We start from the raw sequence: 23,390 nt of genomic DNA on the forward strand, positions 1-23,390 counted from the left end.
TTAAGAGGAAAGATGAAAATTAATCAAGTTGTGCACAAGACTAATATTTGTTACCTTCCCTGTTTTCTTCAGCCAATGAAATAGTTCCTACTGGGTAAGGTCTCCTTTACCGTTATAGCTTTTGTTCTCATGATAAAAACACAACTTAATGTTATTAGTCAGTATCACAACTTTCTTTTCTAGGAATCCTGCACTCAGTTTCCACTTCTAGTTACCAAGACATCTTAAACAGCAGAGCAGATTTTCTTATGAAAGGTTACAAAACAAAACAAAAAGCATTTTCTTCATGAAGGCTAAGAGAATGGGGGAATCACCTCTAATAATTTAATGTCTCCATTATAGGACAGTCTTCATTACAGAATATATTCATTATATACTAACAGTTTTTAAAAACCCAAAAACTATAGCTTTGATTTTATAAATAGTAAATATAAACAATATAAGTAACTGTATTTCAGGTTATTAATGACCATACAAAATATTTCGTGGCATGTTTTGGGCACCTAATTTTGTACACCTTATGCATACCATTTGTTGTCTTAAAGTTTTCCAGATTAAGTAGTAGTGAGAGTTATTTCTCTAAATTCCACAATTTTGATTCGACGACATTGCAAAGACTGATTTCATGTCCAGCTTCAGTTACATACAGCATTGGAAAATTTTTAAAAGACTCAATGGCAAAACATTTACATTATTTATATTGAATACCATACTACAAACTGACTGACTAGAGTAGTAAGATAATTTTTATATAGCCAAAATAATCAACAATTTAATTCAGGTTGACAGTACATTTTCTGAAGGCTGTTTACACCTTTTAGCTTTGAATCACAAGTCAGAATAGCTAAGCATGTACCACAGCATAGGACCTGTTAAACATCAGGGGAAGCCTGATCTTTACTACGAGAAAAGTCATAACTATTAAATACTGTTTTCGGATATTATCATTTTTGTAGAGTTCTATTTGTGCCTTGTAAACTGTGTACTGCACAAATTATCATGTAGCTAATTAAGAACAAGTTCTGATGTGCAAATTAAAATATAATCAAAATACTTTGTTACATTCTTATTTAGTAATTACAAGACAACATTCTGAACTCTGATAAAATGAGTTTTGAGATGAGAAAAGAAAATCACTAAATGAGGGAAAATTATACATTAGTATACTATTCAATTAAAGACAAACATTAATGATCTGAGCCATATACGTAACATTCCCTTTAGTAGAAGATACCAGGTTTTAGGTGCTAGCTAGATGGATAGACTTATTAAATAATTAATTTCTACAATAATCATGAAAAGATAAATGGTATAGATAAATAATGCAAGTGCTATTTGTGTAGTAAGCCTGATCAGACCAGTGGAAAGTCAAATTCTCCACATAAATAATATCAGTAATGATAAAAGGAATATTGGATAATATGAAATCTAAACAGTAATAGTCACTGATAAAGTACCTGTACACTCTAATTAGGTTTTCCAAGTTAGGTCATTTTTAATAATCCCTGTGACATATAAAATGCTTACAATGTCATTTAAATATTATTCAATTGTTATTAAGATTGTTAGGATGGAGCGCTAATAATTTGCATGGAGATCAAATTTCTCCATTAGCCTACTAGTACCACCATTGAGGAAAAAAAATGCTCCTTTCCCAAGACTCTTTACTTCCATCTCTCAGAAATTTGGCAAAATACACTGATTTTGTTAGAACAAGGCACTTCATTGTCATCTGCTGAAAAACTTTCATAATAAATATACATGATGTGATGTGATAAATATACCTATGTGACGTGAATAAATCCTCCCTAACATGCAGTGTTGTACACGGCACAACCTGGAAAACCAATACATGGTAGCTTGTCTGTACTACTCTTGGTAGTGGACAGTATTCCTCCTACCAAACTTTAAAAAGTCCTCAATCTAAAACACTATAAACTACAATCCAGTTGAAGTCTTCACACTAACAGGTATTGACATTAAAAAGTTTATATTTAGAAGGTATAATGTCAGCAGGATAATTACCAAGTGTGTAAAGAAAAAGTTATTTTAAGGGTAATAACAACCAACTTCAGTTTTAAAAGTTAAAAATCCCCCCCCAAAGAAACTTATATTTTAACTTACGTTTCAAAGTTTAAAATAAACCCACAAATGTTTCCTTAGAGTTAGTGTTAGGAGGTTTAGAAGGCATTCTATTCAATAACAAAGGATTGATACCTATTTTATAAAACATTCTCATACTTTCTTAATATAACAACATTCAAGATACTCCCTTAGATACTAAATCAATGCCACAACTCTGAATATTCAAATTCTGAGATCTGATAATCAACCAAATATTGTCACATTTTTCAGTTGCCCAAATTGGCTCTTAAAGGCTAAACTAACCAAATGAATAAGACAAGAGAAAAGTTTTAGCTAAGATACTTGGTATACTACCTTATCCTCTGCTATATGCAGAAGGAAACCTTTCTTCACAAGTCATTCATTTCAAATTTGAAAATTTCAGGAATTTATTCTTCTGCTTATTTTAGATGGAACCATTTCCTTCCTCCAATTTTAATCATGCAAAAGTAACCATATATCCTAGTTTTCCAGAGACAGTTCTGATGTATGGCTCTTGGCCCAACATAACAATTAATAGTGTCCCCTTTTCATTTCAAAGTGTCCCATTTCATACATTCTAGCCACAATCCATTCTTATTGATAAACAATTACAAATTCTGCAAGCTAAAATATGGACTCAATACACATGGCTTAGCAAAAACTGAGATGAAAAACAAAAGTGATAACAATAAAGTTGCCAGAGAAAGGCTAGGTAAATTATGATGTATAACAGTTTATCCATTTTAAATGAGTCAGGCTTTACAAGATAAATTAGAAAAATGCAATTACATTTTTAGAGCTCCTTCTAATTGCATCAGCCACCTTTTAATATAAATACAAATAAATGTTTTATGTGTATTTTCTTCTCCAAGAGTTTCTATCGTCAGCTGCTTTCATTTGTATCCATCAAGTCCATAAATTATTCAGCATCTCCCTCTTCTTCTGTACAAAATAATCATTTGGGATTTAAAAGTATTAAACCACCACAAAAAGACTGTTTGACATTGTTATTGCCCTTTTGCTACTATATATTAACAAAATGCAAAGTTTAGAGCAATGTTTTTATAATGTAAAATTCTATGACATTCTTTTTTTTTTAATTTACTGAGCCTCATGGAAAGAATAAACCTAATTTCTTTAAAAGAAATGAAATTTTTTGGACATGCCAATTAGTCCTACTACCATTTCAGAAAAAGTAGTAGCTCACATGTAATCATTCAACAGTATCCCTTATATTCAACTATTTAATATTAAATATCGCGATTTCACAAGGCCCAATTAGAGTCCACTTTAGTTTCTTGTTAGACATAGTAATGAAATTTCACGGGCTCCTACAAGGTGGCAGCCATACACAGGGCATGTTTTATGCTTAGTAAAAAAATTTTATAATTCCTCAGCTATATATGGTTTGCCTGTAACCTCTCTTCTACATGTAAGCGTGTGATCATTTTGCATTTCTGTTACAGACCAACATAAATGAAGGTAGGGGAACCAAAATGTTTAAAAAACCGTATCTATTTTCATTTTTAAGAAACAATAACCTTTTTTTTTTTTTTTTTTTCCAAAAAAAGATATTAAGTTACTCCTTTTAAAGTTCAAGTTCCACCATCTTAATATATAAGCATACCTGGATATGAGATTTTTAAAAACCACACATACACACAAGCTCTAGGTAGAGCTGTAATAAACAAATTCCTTTTATAAACAAAAATTTAACTGAAAAGCCACAGTAGATGGGAAAAAAAAAAAAAAAAAGAAGCAAGGATATTACTTGGTAAAATCCAGTGACATCTACAATAGTTTTACAGCACATTTAAGCATTCTAGGGTTTTATATCTTCACCTGCCTTCCATTTCTTAGTTGCTCCTTAAAAACGTGCCAATCACAAATACAGGTTCAACCTCAAACTTAGTCTTGATTTTGAGTGCCAGGAAAGGCAAAACAACATTCCAAATTTCTATCTTAATATCATGGCCTTAATTCAAAACTGGTTTTATTTTAAATACAATGCCCATCTAAATGGAAATAAAAAAAAGAAATCCAAGCAGCAACATGTAATTATACAGAGTACTTATTCATACGTAGAAGAGTTCTTTAGGATGATATCTAGAATGTACTTGCTCTATGAGTCTCTTCAATAATTAAATCGACTTAGACTGCCACTACCAAAAGTAAGAGTACTGTATAAGGGGCACACATTTATAATACTGCTAGCCTTAAATGCAGTACAACAAAAGAAAACATATCAAATAGCACATGCGCGTCTTACAGAACTCCCACTGAACTATATCAATGGCTTCTATGCAATGTGCCTTTTCCATAATTGTATTAACAACTACCAAGAAAGGAAAGATGAGATTAAAATCAATGGTACTGAACTGAATTGTTTGAAGCCAGTGCCCCACATGTGGGGAAAAGTGCATTTAGTTCAGCAGCAATACAGCACAGTGTGAAGATATTGTGCTTAGACACAGATATTCCAGAACTGAAAGATGTACAAGGCAAGTCAAGATATAAAACCATAGTACACTGTTAAATAACCTTGAAACATACATATATTGCAGTGTTCAAAGAAAAACATTCATTTTCATTGTACAAGGCTAGGGAGAAATCCTTAAAGTCACCTATTGTAGTTTATGATATAATAAATACATATCTATATAGCATTGTATATACATATATAGAATGTGTGTGTTTATGTGTATCTTCTTTTTTTTTTTTGCCAAATTATTGTGTGTGTTTTTTGTGGATCTGCAACTTTTAGGAAAGAAAACTTCTATGCACTACAAGTTTCTGTTTCCCCCAACTTAAGAAAAGATATTTATACTAGAAAAGGTCTCGATACCCTCCCCCCAACCCAAAGACTCACTTCATATATTTTGCTTTACAACTGATCAGAGAATCACAATTAAAGAAATTCTAGAATTTATGACTGTATCTTTTTACTTTGCTAGTTGTTTCAACAAGCAAATATATTTTAATATTTAACCCAGTTGACACAAATTCTTTAGCAGAGGATATAAACTCTAGATTTGACTGATTAAAACAGAGCAAATCAAAACAACAACCAAAAAAAAAATCCAGTGATTTACTCTGACTGTAAACAATATACAAAATTTAAATCTCAAATTTCAAAATAAGTTAAAGAAAAATTCTACCTTCAGGGCCTAAAATACTATAAGATCTGACAATTGGTAAGGGGAAAATGTATATGAAAAGTTGCAACAAAATTGTTTGCCCATTATTTTTGCTAAGAGAAAGTATATCTAACTATACTACCTCTGCCCCTTAAATTTAATAAATTCATAATTTGTTTGCAAATGTTTTAAGCAAACTGGCATATCATATTACACAACAGAAAAACATCCATCAAGTTCAGCAAAGAAAACTTATATAAGCCTTTTGTACAGAATTAAAAAAAATCTAAATGGCTATGATTCCTCTATTAGCAGAAACACATAATGCAGTCTTTATAAATCTGCCAAATATATCAATATCTACATAAATAGATACAGATATAGATATGAAACATTAATGGCAGTCTATTTTTGAACAGTGTGTGGGACCAGCAGATTTCTATCAGACCATGGCACGATATGGACCCTGCATCTTTAGGAACTGAATGATGAAAGAAGGACCCCCAGCAACAATCTGAGGTGGAAGGTGACTGAGTGGACAGTTCTCAATACTCATGATTGAAAGCTTGCTGCAAAGCGCCAGCTCAAAGGGAAGGCTATGCAGGTTGGGGTTGTCATTCAAATACAGTTCTTCTAGGTTCTCCAGTGTACCTGTTTAAAAAAAAAAAAAAAATCAATTATTATGTTTTTAAAAACATTAGTTACTACTAAAAAATTCAATGGCATGATGCTACCCTGGGCATCATATACTGAATACACATTTTCTCTTACTTTCTTCTTCTAATTTTAAAACTCTCTACAACCGCAGATCTCAAACTCTGCTATATGTTCAAGTCAACTGGGGAGATTTTGAAAACCCTAATGTCCAGGTCGTACTCCATCCCAATTCAATCAGAAATCTCTTTCTTTATGGTTGGTTTTCAAGCTTGTAGAGGTTTTTTTGAAAATACACATGCTGTATCTCCAGAGATTCTGTTGGGGACAACTTGGCACATGTATTTTTTTTTAACTCCAGAGGTAAATTTATGGTACAGTTAGTGCTTATAATCACTTTCCTGTTGTAGACAATGTGCTAATGTCTCTTATTAATAAATCTCTCATGTGGAAAGGTTTTTGTTACTTGGTATAAATCTTTCAGTAAGACAGTTATCACATATTTGGCAGTAAGCCAAACATCAATTTATGTAATCTTTTAAAAATTTTTCTTAGACTGTCTTAGGATACTCACACTTTCTAGGCAAATATCTCAAGCAATTGCATGAGGCCAGCTGAATAAATATAGTAGAAATAAAAGTGTGAAGTTGCCTCATGTGTTGCTAATTTTTAAACTTTAAAATTTGTATTATTTGATAGTGGTATGTAGAAGACTAATAAAAATAACAGCTACCAAGTAGTGGATTTGTTTACATTTAATATTTTATTTAACATTCAGAGCAATCTTATGAGAAGTTATTATTATCATCTTTATTTTACAGGCAGGAGACTTGAAATTTAGGAAGTTTCCCTACCTTATCTAAAGCCACAGAGTCAGATTTTGAATTCTCTATTTCATTTCAAAACCATTCTTAACCACTAATCTATAGCGCCTCTGGGACAGCATGGTACAGATGAGAGAACATAATACATAAAATTACTAATTTGGGAGCATTTGAGATCTTGCTTCCTAGCATATGTTGTCAGTTTGGCTCACATGAACTCATAAAAATTCAAAAGAAAAAAATTACTAATTTAAGAACTACTATATGACCTCAATCAATTAACTCTCTTTAAAAAACAAGACTACAACTTGCACTGACTCAAATTCAAGATGGTCATGTTGATTATACAAAATAATGGATATGAAAAGTTAGAAAATTCTGAAGTATTCTTAAACATTATTAATCCTAAAACCTCACAAAGAAATGTTCTTTTGACATAAGACATCACTAATCTAAATAAAACAAGCCTGTGTAACGTTTAAATTTGGAAGAAATGAAAAACAACTCTTTGAAATTAAGGTTAAACACACTGGAAATATAAGTATACTAAAACATTCTCAAATACAATATTAACCCTATGAAGAAACCTAACCAAAACCTAACAGCCACCCAACAAACTAACTATGGGTACTCTATTAAAAAATATATCTTGAGTGCCTTTATAACCTCAGTTGACAAAAACGGTACATCTGTCATGATTATCTGAAATACTGCTTGAATATACAAGAGCAAATTATTAGTAGAGAGTCAAGCATCCAAAGGGTTCATACCAATTTCCTCAGGAAGATGAGTAAGTAGGTTCTCTCCAAGGCCTAGATGTGTGAGATTGGTAAGGTGACCAATGCCTCTGGGAAGAGTGGTCAACTGGTTATTTGTCAAGACTAATTTCTAAAAGATCAACAAAATAAAAGATGGTTAAATATACATTTCCTACAACTGATGTAAATTTAAAATAATACATCTACTAAACCAATAAGGTAAATTAACAGCGAAATTAGATTGGATAGGAGAAGAATCACTCAAGTTTTTTTTTCTTCCAAAAATTATCATTTGTTAGGAGACAAAAGCAGATAGGTTACACAAACAAAAAATAATGCTGTAATAGAAATATCTACCCAGTCCAACAATTAGATCAAATTCTTAAGAAAAATGTTCAATTTGTAATACAGCCCCCAAATTTTAATGATATAACTATAAATCCATCAGAATACTGTTTTACCTGTAAATCCTTAAGATAAGCAATTTCATTTGGCAAGGATTCCAATTTGTTCTCCTCTAGATCCAACTCTCTTAACTTCCTAAGGTTTCCAAGACCATGGGGAAGCTTCTTGAGAAGATTGTTTGATAATATTAGAACCTAAAGAGCAATTATTGATAGTGTTAGGCAATTCATGAAATGGAATTACATATTACCATTGCGTGACTTACAATTTATTAAACAATACTAATTTTCTAAATACTGAATATTAAGGGTAATGTTCAATTATATAGTATCATAAAACAGTTAACTTACTATTCTAAAAAAATTACCAGTTATTGGAAATAAAGATTTAAGTCAAAACTAATGTAAGCAAAAGGAAAGAATTTAATTTTAATTAAATTACAGAAAGTATATAAAATTATTAACTACTTGCACGAAGATTCATATAGTTCATGGTATTTTGACATTATAAATGCTCATCTAATAGGAAACCAGTCATTTATTCAAATACCTTACAAACCAGTATTTAAAGGAAGTAACAACTGACTTTTAAACTGCCCATACATATCAATCCAAAGTTATTTTTTGTGGTATATTTATTATAGTGCAATGCATCCTGCAATATACTAAAGAGGGGGGAAAAAGGTTGAAAAAGATAGTGCGGAGAGGGGCATATGATTCAGGCCTACTTTTCCATTCTAATTACCCACTTACTCTTTTATTTACTAGTTAAATAGATTATTTTCTTTGTTGGAAACATGCATATTTCTAACTCCATACATTTAGCCTTACTGTTCTTAATATCTATAATGCCCTCTTCTCATTTCCTTAATTTTTTCTTATAAATTCTTTTCCATGATTAAAGATCCATTTTATAATCATCCTTAGTCAAGTATGATTTCTCCTGCCTCTGAGTCCCTAGAATTTTCATTCTTTTGATGAAAAAGCTTGCTAATAGTAAATACATATTTTTTTAAAATGTCCCCTGTATTCACGTTTTTTAAAAATCTAATTTCTTTTATTCTTTTATTTAATAAGTTGAAGTAGTGTGGTGTAATGGTTGAAAGCATGAGCTTTGAAGCAAAACAGATCTGGGTACAATTCCACTTCGGTTTCTCTTTACTTACGGATGTAATCTGCCCAAGCTCCAGTTTCCTCAGTTGTGAAATGGGGATAATACATAGTATTTTCCTCATAAGGTTGTAGTTAGGATTAAATTTGATAATGCACATAATGCATTTATTATAGTGCCCTGCAAATAGTAAACTCAATAAATGGTAACTGCTATTATTATTTTATTGGTCTTACTGTATCTGTTTATTTTATTGTGGGTAGTATTATTCTGGAGAAAATGAGTTGGCATGAAAAACTAGCCAGAACCTTAGGTAGATATTTCCGTTTAGTGCTCTTTTCATTACTCCCATACCCAGTATTATCACCTTATCCTGTCCCCTCTCCGCACCCCTCCCATTGTATAAGGACGATCTTCTTCAACCTTTTTCCCCCTCTTTAGTATATTGCAGGATGCCTTGCAATATAATAAATATACCACAAAAAATAACTTTGGATTGATATGTATGGGCAGTTTAGAAGTCAGTTGTTACTTCCTTTAAATAATGGTTTGTAAGGTGTTCTGAATGACAGTCTGAGGAATCCATAATCATGCTGATGGACAACAGTGCAGAGTTCTTAAACAATCAAGGGAAAAAATATGTTGTAAAAGATGCTAAGTTTTAGAGACCTTTTATTTCAAAGATACTGATGACACTCAAACCTATCACCTTTCGGTGGACAAGAGTAATTGAGAAGCAGAGCCCAGATTAAGTCAACACCTCATCATCCTAGCAGGAGTGTATGTTTAAGAGAACTCTGACATTTCTAATTATAATCTTCACCCAGATAGAAACTGCTTGTTTTAACTGGAAACTTTGTAAGTGAGATAGCTGTGGAAGGATGGAAGGAGTTCTAATTGCTCTTTTATACTCACCTCAAGAGAAACGAGACCAGACACATCCTCAGGGATCTTTGTGAGCTGATTAGTGGCTAAATTCAATTCTACCATACTGGTCCAAGTTCCAAAATCCAAGGGAAGTGATGTCAATTGATTGTCCTGGCAAAGACAAAAAGAAGCATCTAAAGTATAACCACAAAATCAAAACTCCATATATACCTCCTGATGGAAGGAGAATTCTTAATTAAACAGGAAACCTTATTCCCTTTTTTATGTCAAATACAGAAAGAAAGAAAAGGCAACAAAACTCTAAGCCTCCAAAGTTTTTCATACAGTAATTAGGTTTTTATTTTGAGGTTCAATTGGAAGTTTGATCTTTATGTGATTATCGATATTGGATATGGAAAAATACACCATACAGACCAACACTTGAGATTTCAAAAGTCCCAGTGATAAATGTGATGTTTTCCCCATTGCACAATAATGTACAGAAATCACTGAATAAAAAGTGGATGCTCATGAGCATAACGGAAAAATAAACATCTAATTATAGCCTATAAGGAAACCAGACAAGCTTAGCAATTATAGAGATACTGAGCAATAAAGTACAAGAGGAAAAAAGCCTTAATAAGACAGCAAACTAAATCACTAAAGTATCCACAATTTTACTTTAAAAGTCCGTAAGATGGTGAAAACATTTTGATCATTGAATAATAAAAACAGATGATAAAATAGTGTGATCCTAATTTTGTTTAAAAATTAGATACAGCTATACACAGAAAAAAGTGAAATATATGCCAGTGATTCACTATTTCTTTTTCCTGCTTCCTCATATTCGTTTATAAACCACATTTTCATTTATATTATAAAACACAATAACAGCTGAACACACTATTATGTGTTGGGGCTACTGGTATTGTGAGGTGACCATCAGTACCCCAGTTGGGTATCAATTATATACGCTAATATGTTCACAGTGATCCTTTGCTACCTCTCATTGGTGGGATTATTTTGTCTTTCTTGTTAATCTGCATTTTCAGATTTTTCTGCAATGTCTTATTTTACACAAAATCATCCGTACAAGAAATCCCAAGAGGCAAACATCTATTTGAAAACCAAGGTTTTCCTTTTTTATAACATTTTAACTTATTACCTATGTATTAGAACATTTAAATTATCTATCCATGCCCAAACTGATAGTTAATAGTATGATAAAATGTTTTCATTAAAAACATTTACTACTGGTGCTTATATGAGGAGGAATATATATCAGGCTTCATTTGATTTCAAGAAAAAGTTTTGTTAAACATTTGTCATGATTTTGAAGAAACATTAAGACAAAGCTCTACGCAAAGCTTTGTTATTTCACTGAAAACAGCAAGCCTTTCCAAGCTAACATTACAATAACATCACATCCATAAAAATGTATAACCAAATGCAGAAATGAATGAACTGTGTTCTAAGACTCTTATTACAAACTTACTATCAGATTAATGATATTACCACTGCTAAATCTCATATAACCAGACTGATTAACAATGAATTTTACACTTGTTTCAGATTATAAGATTATTTTGAATTTCCACTAGTTCACTTATTATATACTTCCAAAGAATTACCATAAAAGATACATATATTTATGAACAAATATAGATAGAATCAAGAAATTACACATTTAGACTGTAGTTTAAAGAACCACAATTATGTTGAAATGGTTCATCAAAGAGAAAAGGATGTATTACAATAAAATAGAAATAACACTATCCCTGGAAGCAGGAAATATAAGTTTCCTGTATTCCTGTTAGCCATGAATTAGTAGCTATGTGGCCAATTTACTCACCACCTTACTAAAAATTAAACCACTGAACAATTCATTTTTCATTTCTTTCCTCCTTTTGCAATAAACTTATTTTTCCTTATTAAAAATGTAAACTCATTCACTGTAAGATTATAGATAAGCAAAAAGAAACTAAAGATACACATAAATAATTCTGATATTCAAAGATAGTATATTTCGGTAAACATTGGCTATATATGCATATAAATCTATAGATATTTAATATATACAAGTAATTAAGCACATTCAAAACAGCTTTTTAAAAACTACATGTGGAAAACAAAATCTCACATGCTTTATCTTTTTCCAACTTAAATTGAGAATATTTCAACTGGCATTTAACATGATTCCAATTTTAATGGCTTCATTGAAGATATACAGGCATACCTCTGAGATATTGTGGGTTTGGTTCCAGACCACAATAAAGCCAAGTATTTCCCGGTGCACATAAAAGTTATGTTTACACCATACTGTAGTCTATTAAGTGTGTTAATAGCATTATGTCTAAAAAGAGATGTACATACTTTAAAAATACTTTAATGCTAAAAAAGTGCTAACCATCATCTGAGCCTATAGAGAGTTGTAACCTTTTTGCTGGTAGAGGGTCTTGACTGGATGCTGATGGCTGCTGACTGATCAAGGTGTTGGTTGCTGAAGGTTGGAGTGGCTGTGGCAATTTCTTAAACATAAGACAACAATGAAGTTTGCCACATCAATTGACTTGTCCTTTCACAATCAATTTCTCTGTCGCATGCGATGCTGTTTGATAGATAGCATTTTACCAACCAAACTTCTTTCAAAACTGGAGTCAATCTTCTCAAATCCTGGTACTGCTTTATCAACTAAGTGTATGTAATATCTTAAATTCTTTGTTGTCATTTCAACAACCTTCACAGCATCTTCACCAGGAGGAGATTCCATCTCAAAAAACCACTTTCTTTGCTCATCCATAAGAGGCTGCTAACTGTATCTCAATAAATCTCAATAAACTCCTCATCCGTTAGTTTAATCATGAGATCACAGAAACTCAGTTACATCTTCAGGCTCCAGTTCTAATTCTAGTTCTCTTGCTATTTCTACCACCTCTGCAGTTACTTCCTCCACTGAAGTCTTGAACCCCTAAGTCATCCATGAGGGTTGAGTCCATGAGAGAATCAACTTCTTCCAAACTCTTGTTAATGTTGGTATTTTTTTTTTACCTCTTCCCATGAATCACAAATTTTCTTAATGGTATCTAGAATGGTGACTCCTTTCCAGAAGGTTTCAATTTATTTTGCCCAGATCCATCAGAGGAATCATGATGCATGGCTGTTCCAGGGGCTGCATAATGGATGCTGTGTTAGCAGGCATGGAAACATCAATCTCACTGTACATCTCCATCAGAGCTCTTGAGTGAACAGATGCAGTCAATGAGTGGTAATATTTTAAAAGGTTATCTTTTTTTCTGAGTAGTACGTATCAACAGTGAGCTTAAAATAATCAACACATGGTTATGCTGTAAACAGATGTGCTATCATCCACGCTGTGTCATCCCATTTATAGAGGACAGGTAGAGTAGATTTAGCATAATTCTTAAGGACCCTAAGATTTTTGGAACGGTAAATGAGCACTGGCTTCAACGTAAAGTCACCAGCTGCATTAGTCCCTAGTAAGAAAGTCAGCCTGTTCTTTGAAGCTTTAAAGCCAGGAATTGACTTTTCCTCTCTACCTATGTAAATCCTAGACAGTGTCTTCTTCTAATATAAGCTGTTTCATCTACATTGAAAATTTGTTATTTAGTGTAGCCACCTTCATGAATTATCCTACTGTGTTTCCCCAAAAATAAGACCTAGCCGGACCATCAGCTCTAAGGCATCTTTTGGAGCAAAAATGAATATAAGACCCGGTCTTATTTTACTATAAGATCTGGTCTTATATAATATAGTATAAGACCAGGTCTTATATTCATTTTTGATCCAAAAGATACCTTAGAGCTGATGGTCTGGCTAGGTCTTATTTTCAGAGAAACATGGTAGATAGATCTTCTGGATAACTTGCTGCAGCTTCTACATGGACAATTGTTATTTTTCCTTGCACTTTTAGGTTATGGAGATGGCGTCATTCCTTAAACCTCATGAACCAACCTCTGCTAGCTTCAGACTTTTCTTCTGTAGCTTCCTCACCTCTGTCAGCCTTTACAGAATTGAAGAGAGTTAGGGTCTTGCTCTGGATTAGCCTTTGGCTTAAAGGAATGTTGTGGCCAGTCTGATCTTCTATCCAGACCACTAAAACTTTCTCCATATCAACAATAAGGCTGTTTCTTTTCTTATCATTCGTATGTTCACTGGAAGAGCGCTTTTAATTTCAAGAATTTTTCCTTTGCATTCACAACTGTTAACTGATGCAAGTGGCCTAGCTCTCGGCCTGTCTTGGCTTTCGACATGCCTTCCTCACTAAGCTTAATCATTTCTAGCTTTTCATTTAAAGTGAGAGAATACGGCTGAATCTCAATATTGTTGTGTCTCAGGGAATAGAGAGGCCCGGGGAGAGGGAAAGAGATGGGGGAACAGCAGGTCAGTGGAGCAGTCAGAACACACACAGCAGTCAGAACACACATAGCAGACAGAACATTCAATTTGTCAATTGAGTTCACCATCTTACACGGCTATGATTTGTGGCACCCCAAAACAATTACAATAGTAACATCAAAGATCACTGATTACAGATCACCATAACAAATATAGTAATAATATAAAAGTTTGAAATATTGCAAGAATTATCAAAATGTGACACAGAGACACAAGTGAGCAAATGCTGCTGGGAAAATGGCATCAATAGACTTGCTTGATGCAGGGTTGCCACAAACCTGCAATTTGTAAAAAACCCAGTATCTGCAAAGTGCAATGAAGCACAGCACAATAAAATGAGGTCTGCCTGCAGTACTGTTAAAAAATGAAATCTCTCTTAACATTAATAAGTTGGTACCAATTGAATAGAAAGCTCTGCAATAAGTATCCCTACAACTATGCTTTTATGCACATTCATGGTTATTTCTTTAGGACACATTGCTAAAGGTACGCATGTTTTCAAGATATCTGTTATCTAATACACATTGCCCTGACATATCCTTATCATCAGTGTAGACGCCATCAGCAAGAAACAAGCACCCATTCTCCACACTTGATAGAGAAAACATATTAGAAGTGCTAATAATAATAATTTATTTCCCCTAATATAAACAGAGGCTTACCTTCATATTCAGCTTACTTAATACTTTTGCTCTGGAGAAAATTCCAAATGGGATTTTATTGATTCGATTGTGTTCCATGTTGAGGGAATAGATGGTGGAAAACTGAGACGGACCACCTACTGGATATAACTGGAAGCAATTTCTGGCTAAAGTCAAACTATTCAATTTCACAAGACTTGATAAAAGACTCTGTAAAAAATGAAATAATAGAAGAATCAGAACTGTAATAAGACTTATTCTGTCATGTATAAAACAGCAGTCCCACCTAATTGCTGCCTTGCAGGAATGTGGAGCCAATGTGGTCAGATTTTCAGATTTTACAAGAAACAGGAAATTCATTTACTTATATAAAATCTCCTGATTTTTATTCTTTGGCTCAATTTATTTAAAACACTCTATAAAGAAAATATGTCTGTGGGTAAAAGGGGCCTCATGAGTGGCCAATGTGAGACCTCGATAGAGCAGAAATTTCGGTATGGGACAATCCTGGGGCTGAGTCCTTGCTCTGCCACTTTCTGTGTAACCAACCCTTTCCAAGTCCTAGCTAAGTTCCTATCTCTAAATTATTATTAACATAATGCCTGGCACAGAGTAAGTTGTTAATCAGTAACGTAATGGTTCCTTTTAGGAATAATAAGTTCAGAAAATGATAATACTTCCTGATATTGTATTTTTCATATGGTAAAAATTTCATTGCTTTTCCATATGGTAAAATTTCTGAGGAAATATGCATCTGTCAAGTAAGTATTTATTTAGCACATAACCCCATAGCCCCTTAATCCAGCCTCCCACCATGCAACCACGGTGCTAGGTGTTCAGGTATTATAAAAGAATCTCTGCCATTAAGAAGACTAAACCCTATTTAGAGAAATAAAGCACAAAGATAGGAAAAAGAAAATAATATATAACTATATATATTCAATAGTAAATTATATAGAATAGACTCTTGCTATTCAAAGCCTGGTTCAAGCAACAGCAAATGAGTATCCCCTGGGAGCTCGTTGGAAATGCAGAGTGTTAGGCCCCACTGCTACAGACCAAAATGTGAATCTTAAGATTCCCAAGTGATCTGTGTGCTCATTAATGTTTGAGAAACACTGGTATAGGCTATAAAATAGTTTTGAATCCTGGCTCATTTAGTAGCTTGTGACTTTGGCAAGTTATTTTGCTGAACCTTAGTTTATTCATTTGTAAATGATGATGCCTTAATTTTTAGGCTGCAGTGAAGACTTTTCAAAAAAAATAAAATACATACATCGTTTTACAGTACCTAGAATATAATAAGTACTTGAATTTAAGACCTTTCTCTATTTAAATTCAAAGAAAAACAGAAATACTGGAATAACTGGAAAAACAGGAAGGAGGTTAAGAGTGAGCTAGATGCTGAAGGATGAAAAAAAATTAAATATTCAGAAGTAGAAGAAAACACTCTAGATTCAAATAAAAGCCCAAGTGGGGAGAAAACAAGGAGTGTGAAGTATGTGTCTATGTGTGTGCCTACGTGTGTCTGTGTATTTTAAACAATGTTCAAATTCCAGTTGTCCACCATGAGGAAATTGAAGACTCAGTACCAGAGGTGTCAGTTGATTTGCAAGGCCAGCTGAAGGAATGAAGTAACTATATAATTAAAGGTGCAATTATACAGCGAATTGAAACTTGTTCTTTATACTGAATGTTAAGAAGCTACTTAACATTTGTCTACTGGTGTACAGACAAAAGGAAGAGCACGGAAAAGGAGGATGAAAAAACTTCGCATGGCAATCAATTCATAAAAAATGTCTGTATCCTGCTTTACTGAAAAAAAAAGGCGTTTTATTGAGTCTCATGGCAAAGATGTTATTATTATAGCTGCCTTACTTTACTGAATTGACAGTCTTCTATTAAAAAATGTTAATACCTGAGGATATTTTTAAAAGGGGCAACAAGAAGGCAGCTCCCCAACCTTTCATGCTTAGGTCATATTGTGAATCTTTGGGGCTGTTTATTAGTGTTTTACAGTCAGACACATCTCGGTTCCCATCTTACTAGATCTTCTACTTTATCAGTTTTTGTGACCTTTGGTGAATGAATTAGATAATCAATGTATCTCTCATCATATTCCCCCCAAAATATTTAAGGCAATAAATTTTGGCCAAAAACATAACTTCTCTTAAGTCTTATTTCCCTACCTATTTGATAAGAATACTCCAATAATTAGTAGGATTATAGTGAAGATTTAAATGAGGTAATATGTATAGAGCTCCCAACCTTATGCCTTGAGCACATGTGCTTAAATTTATTAAGTTCCTTTTCCTTATGTGTATATGTCTACGTTAAAACTAGTCCATTTTCAAAGTCTTCAAATGAAAAAATATATAGTCATTCTGTCAGCGCTGATTTCAGCAATATAATGAGCTCCAACTGAAAATCACTTTACTGATTTTTCTTGCTTAACCCAGCTTGAATGTCTAGAGTAAGTGCTGTCTAATGGATTTTATTGTTTTCCTTATTGCACTTGTTATAAATGCAGATAATTAGACATCTGCATTAAGAAAATGCTCTTCCAAAGCACATGCACTACCTTTAAATAAGACTTAATGCTTTCTCATATTTGGACAAGACCAAATATGAGATAGCTTCTCTACCTGAAAACAGGTCAGTTTAAACACACACATACACACACTCACACACACACACTCACACACACACACTCACACACACTCACACACACTCGCACACAACTCACACGTACACACACACACTCACATGCACACACACTTACATGCACACTCACACTCACACACACACTCACACACACACTCATACACATGCACACAAAGCCCTTTTCCACAGCCAGAGAGAACTGTCTTTTTTATTATTTCTCTTATGAAAAATAAATCCTGTCTTATTTAACTCACAACATATTATATATACAAATGTACTTATCACAATGTCTGTATCCTAAGAGGTACCCAATAATTATTAGTTTCCTTTCACTGACAGTAAGACTGGATATATAAATATATTTTAAAATTTCTAACTTTGTGAAGTTTGATATGCACCCAGTCTTTATATCTAGGCATAGTGACATTGTAAAATCGGTCAATCTTACTTAAGCTCACAAATCACACCCTAAAAGCATCCCAACAAGGTCTAATTAATGTGTTAATTGTTTGCCTTATTCTGGGTATGAATCACTTTTAGAAGTGGGGATGATGACATTAAACAGTAGAACCTCACCCATTTTGATCATTCTAAATTACTACCATCACAGAAAGGCAAAAATCCACACAGTCTAGTTGTCAGGGCTCTGTCTACAATCTGTGGATTCTATTCCTCATCCCATTTAAACTGCGACTAACAGTGCTCTCTGCCACAAGTGAGATACTGTCATACAGTTTTAGTGAACTGGTTCAACCTAGAAACTACAATCCTGGGAAACTCATTTTTGTATTCTGACCTAGCTATTTTCTGAAACCCCAAACACCCAGATTGATAGGAGTCAAATTAATAGGTGCTATTTTATTTCTGTATAAGAAATAAAGAGCCAAATCAATTGAATAAATTTATTTTATGAACTAATTGCTACAGACCAATAGTTTCATCTACTCAAATTGTTCTTTATAAATCAAAAGCATAAATCTGAAAAACATTCATCCAAAGCACCTTTATTCTCAATTCAAACATACACACACACACACACACACACACACACACACACGGGAAAACTAGCAATAGTCTAAACACACAGGATCACCTATGTTAGACATTTTTAATTGTTAGAACAAAAAAGACTGCAAAAGCTCAATCAATCCATAAGTCCACATTCCATTCTTTTATGTCAGAATAGTACAATAAGATATTACGCTTGAATAACCATAAGTAAACATACAAGTTGTTGGGTATGCTAAAATAATAGGTAGCAAAAGAAGGAAACGCAAGAATGAAACATTAATCAACAAAGTTGAGAAAGAATTTTTAAAAAGAGTATTGTATCTTGCCCAATTAATCTCTAAGCAAAACGAGTGAAAATATTTTTCAAACAGAACCAACAAAACCCAAATTAAAAATAATGTGTTAAACAATAACAGATTTTGGTGACTGAGATGCTAAACAGGCTTTGATATTGTTGTATAAGGGTAATAACTTGGGCCACAGGAGTGTTGCAGCTACTATTAATCTTGATAATAAACAGTATGTTCTATGCAGTTCGTCTTTCTACAGTACCTTTGTTTAATAACTGAACTGGGTGGGGTAGTTGAGTTTTAAGACCAGCCATACAACTTTTCCTTAATAGCTTTTATTGCCAGTTGCCAAAATAACACGAGAAAGACTTATGTGGAGCTAGAAGGGAATGTAGCATACCAATATTCAACCCTGGTTTCTTCCTTCTGCACATCAAAAATAAAATTAATACTAATTATTAATTTTAATTTCTATAATCATACCTATTCTTTCTTCTTCGGATTTTTTATCTCAGTGGTGGCTATATATCTATAGCATACTCATTTTTAGGCAATCTCAATCGTCAAATGATTTACCCAGGTGTAAAGACTTCCTAGTTTTCCCTTCATTATTTTGCAGGCTTGTTTCAAGCACTTACCCTAATCCACTTCTTACCTCTGGTAAAGTAGAAATGTTATTGTTCTCTAAATTTAATTCTTCAAGTGCACTGCATTTTGCCAGTGATCTGGGTATTGCTGACAGTCTGTTGTATCTCAGACCAAGGCGATTTAAACTGGACAGATTTCCTGTGAACACAAAATAAAAGAAGTTACTTTTTAAAAATATGATGAGCCTCTTGCTGTCCTAGGCTATCAACCAAATATTTATGAATGACTGTGAAACACTATTTCAGCACGATCCTTAATTTCCAGTACCAAGGACCAGCACACTACAGTCTATCCATTAGGAGGAAATGGAAACCATTTCTGTGTCCACCTGTTAGAGGAATAATGAAATACACGGCTATAAGTCGATTTTAAAAATGAATTATTAGAAAGTACTGGCATACTTTAATAACAAATTAACCTTTAGATAAGGCTTAATTAAATAACATCAAGTAGTGTATATATTAAATTTAGACAGTTATCCCATCTGTATCTATGTGATGATGATCCAACATGGAACAAGTGGCTACATATAAAAAATGTACATGTAATTTTGAAGGAGAAATTTCCAAAATTCTAAAATAGTTTTCTTTAAAATATATGATGCACATTTTATGAGATGATAAAGGTCCAATGTTTTCCATGAGTTTAAATATAAACATTCCAAAATTTTCTGAAAAGTTGACCTGATGGTAAAAAAATTTCTCAAAATTATTTAAAAAATTTACAAGGAAATGTGGAAATTATAGTCTCTCTAAGCATATATTATCTAAGCATATACAAGCTTGAGCACAAATTAGCCACTACTGAATACATAAAAAAGGAGAGCAGAAAAACAGGCATTTTCCAGTTTTATTGCCAAGACTACATACATGGCAAGTTACAGGTAAGTTACATGGATGAATATGATATCTGCTGTCATAAAAGATTTAAATCAAATTTAACTTCCCAAACAAAACACACTAGAAAATAAGTACACTTTGACAACCCTCCAAAATAAATAAATAAATGAACAGTAATGAGAATATAGTATTCCTGTGTCCTGACTGATTAATTTCTTTTCTGACTTCAAATTACAACTGAGCTATAACATTTTTAGATGGCCCAGGTTTAAATGTCAAATTAGCCTCTGATTTAAAATTAAACAATATTACCAGTGTTAGAAACTATGGAAGTGGATGCCTGTGTCACACATAACTTTTTGGAGACAATATTTTGATGCCTTTCAACTTTCAGCAACCTTCTTTGATGTTTATCTATTTCTTTCTTTTTGCTTTATCTCTTTTTCAAAAAGTTGTTGCATGTGTAACTTTCTTTCTTAGATGCAATGTTACTACAATACTTACAGAAAACATTCATTATCCTGTAGCATAAGTTAAACCCTAGGAGGGGGTTTGAAACCGCAGGAGGGCTGTCACTATGCCTCATAACCCCCATCTAGTTATCACTCGTCCGCATATTCCTCTGTTGCTAAAGAAATCAGTGATTGGAGTGATAGGAAATGACCAAATGGAGTTAATTTTTACCCTTTACATTTTCAAGGTAAGAATTAGTCCTTTACAATGAATATACTCTGATAATTCTATACCATAAGTCTAGCCAACTATAATGTTAAAAAAGAAAGAAAAATAAAAACTTAGCTACCATTTTAATTCCCGTAATTAGAACTATTCCAAAGGTATGCTGTGCTCATTTATATTACTTTCTCATAATAGTGTTTGGAAACTGGGCCAAGAGTTTGGTGGTTCTGATTAAGAGTCCAATAAGCAGAAAACGGAATACAAAAGCAATAAAAACTACCACTTAGCGAAGACAACTTAATTTTGTCTTTAAAGTGCTTTCTAAGTTAACCAAGGATGCTTCACTAGTGCCTTCCTGATGACATTCTAATGGGATGTGTCAATTTTGGAGGGAAAAATGAAAACAAGCAGAGGATTAGGTAACTTTCCAAAGCTCCAGAGAATTCAGAGATTAGAAATAAGGGCAAGAAAAAAATTTACTATTGCTATCATGCTATCACTGCACTATGACATTGAATATGATAGACATGTTACTTAAAAGTTGGGTTGGCAGAAAATAATGTGCTAACTATATTAATTATAGTCCTATTTCTAATGGCCATAAATCGGGACAACCTATATGTTCAAGAATAGATTAATGATTATTTAAATTGGAGACATCACAGGTGTAATAGAAAAAACAAAAGATTTTGTATTATCTATGTGGGCCTGGACAAATTACTCATCCATCAAGTGGGGATAATGCCAAATACCTGACAAGGTTGCTCTAAGGGTTAAATACGTGGAAGATATTAGCACAATGGCTTACACGGGACAGATACATAAAACATGATTTTATTCTATGGTATGTCTATATTCTGCTATATTCTGTACCTACTAAGATTATGTTACAAAAATTTTTAAGAGGAGAAAGACTAAGTTATAATGCTAAGTGAAAACAGCAGGATAAAATTGTACATTTTGTATGACCTCCACAGTGTAAAAAATACATGCATGCAAAAAGACTGGAAAGAAAACACATCAAAACTAACAGTTATCAATGCATGGAAGAATTATGGAGGATTAAAATATTTTTCTTCGAACTTGTTTTTTCCTGATTTTCTGTAGTTTTATAATTTTAAAACTTCCTTTTGATAAAGAAAAATCTAATTCTAAAGTTACTTTAATTTTAAAAATTGTGGTATCTTTCTACCATCCCTTCTTTCGAATGAATGTTTTACATCACGAAGATGTTTATTTACTAATGTAGAGGTAACGTGTTTGGACACTCTACATGGTGAGGCTCATCTTTTCCATACAGTGAGTATATCAGCTAAATTGTGGGGAAAACGGAGCATGCTGGTTTGAAGTTTTAGATAGCCATCCTGAGGAAAAAAGGTAAGAGATTAGAAAGATACCCAAGAAGCAGCAATAAGAGCCATTGGAGTCAGTTCTCCTTCCATCACCATATATTTGATCCCCCTTACCTTCATTGTACACCTGAAATCTATGTAATTTTACTAACAACTGTCACCCCAATAAATTTAATAAAATAAAACAAAATTTAAAAAAAAAAAAAAAAAAGAGCCATTGGAGAGTAATCCCCATGGACTTTGGCATAAAATATGCGAAGTGACTTGTCGAAGTCACCCACCAGTTAGTGGTAGAGCTACAATCAAGCTCAGTTGGCTCCTTATCAAGTAATTGTTTTTCAAGATCTTCATTGACTTTGCCCCAGTTAGCTTGTTTTATTCTGACACGGAAGAAAAATCTGTTTATTCTTACTTCCATGCTGTTTGACTGTCCATGCTGTTGTGCTCATGGAATACATTTTTATTCCATACTAAGTCCAACACATTTGTTCGTGAAGCTCTCCCTGGCCACTCTATCAAAATCTTATTAGTCTCCCTGTAATCTGGACTCATGGCAGCATACTGTCTTCACCACAAATTGGCATTTAATTGTATTTGCTCTTATGTTATTAGTCATTGCATGGATTAGTTAGCTCCCCAACAAACTGAAAACTCTTTGTCTACGTATTTCTATCTCCCCATAGAATCTGCTTTAGTGCTAAGCACACAGCAGACATTTATTCATACTTTCTTAATAATTATAGAAGCTAAAACATTTCCGTATTTGTCCTCCTTTCTAAAATGGCATGTCTATGAAACACAGACTTTACTAAATATGATTTTAAAATATACATCAGATTTGCCAGGTCTATCTGAATACAAATTAATTCTTCTACAAATATTTGCAATAATTTTATTCTAAGATATCCAATTCCTAAGGAGCCCATTTTTAGATATCAGCTGTAAACAAAGAACTAACAATTCAAACTCTCTGCATTCATCCACCCCACC

General features: G+C 33.1%; 1 protein-coding gene across 5 annotated transcripts in view; it reads right to left on the minus strand.

Moving 5' to 3' along the window:
* Positions 1-3,773: 3,773 nt before the first annotated feature.
* The window catches only part of SHOC2 (SHOC2 leucine rich repeat scaffold protein), a 69,068-nt gene continuing 49,451 nt past the window's right edge, over positions 3,774-23,390 (minus strand). For all 5 annotated transcript variants that reach the window (XM_074339070.2, XM_019725120.3, XM_074339071.2 and 2 more), the window contains exons 4-9: positions 19,539-19,669; positions 14,940-15,128; positions 9,910-10,032; positions 7,941-8,078; positions 7,492-7,609; positions 3,774-5,894 (exon numbers count right to left, since the gene is read on the minus strand). In XM_074339070.2, the coding sequence (XP_074195171.1) occupies positions 5,686-5,894; positions 7,492-7,609; positions 7,941-8,078; positions 9,910-10,032; positions 14,940-15,128; positions 19,539-19,669 (908 nt within the window). In that variant the 3' untranslated portion in view covers positions 3,774-5,685. The remainder of the gene's footprint in view (positions 5,895-7,491; positions 7,610-7,940; positions 8,079-9,909; positions 10,033-14,939; positions 15,129-19,538; positions 19,670-23,390) is intronic.

Source organism: Rhinolophus sinicus, chromosome 15, assembly GCF_057876585.1.
Source record: "Rhinolophus sinicus isolate RSI-liver-muscle chromosome 15, RSI-T2T, whole genome shotgun sequence".
NCBI lineage: Eukaryota > Metazoa > Chordata > Mammalia > Chiroptera > Rhinolophidae > Rhinolophus > Rhinolophus sinicus.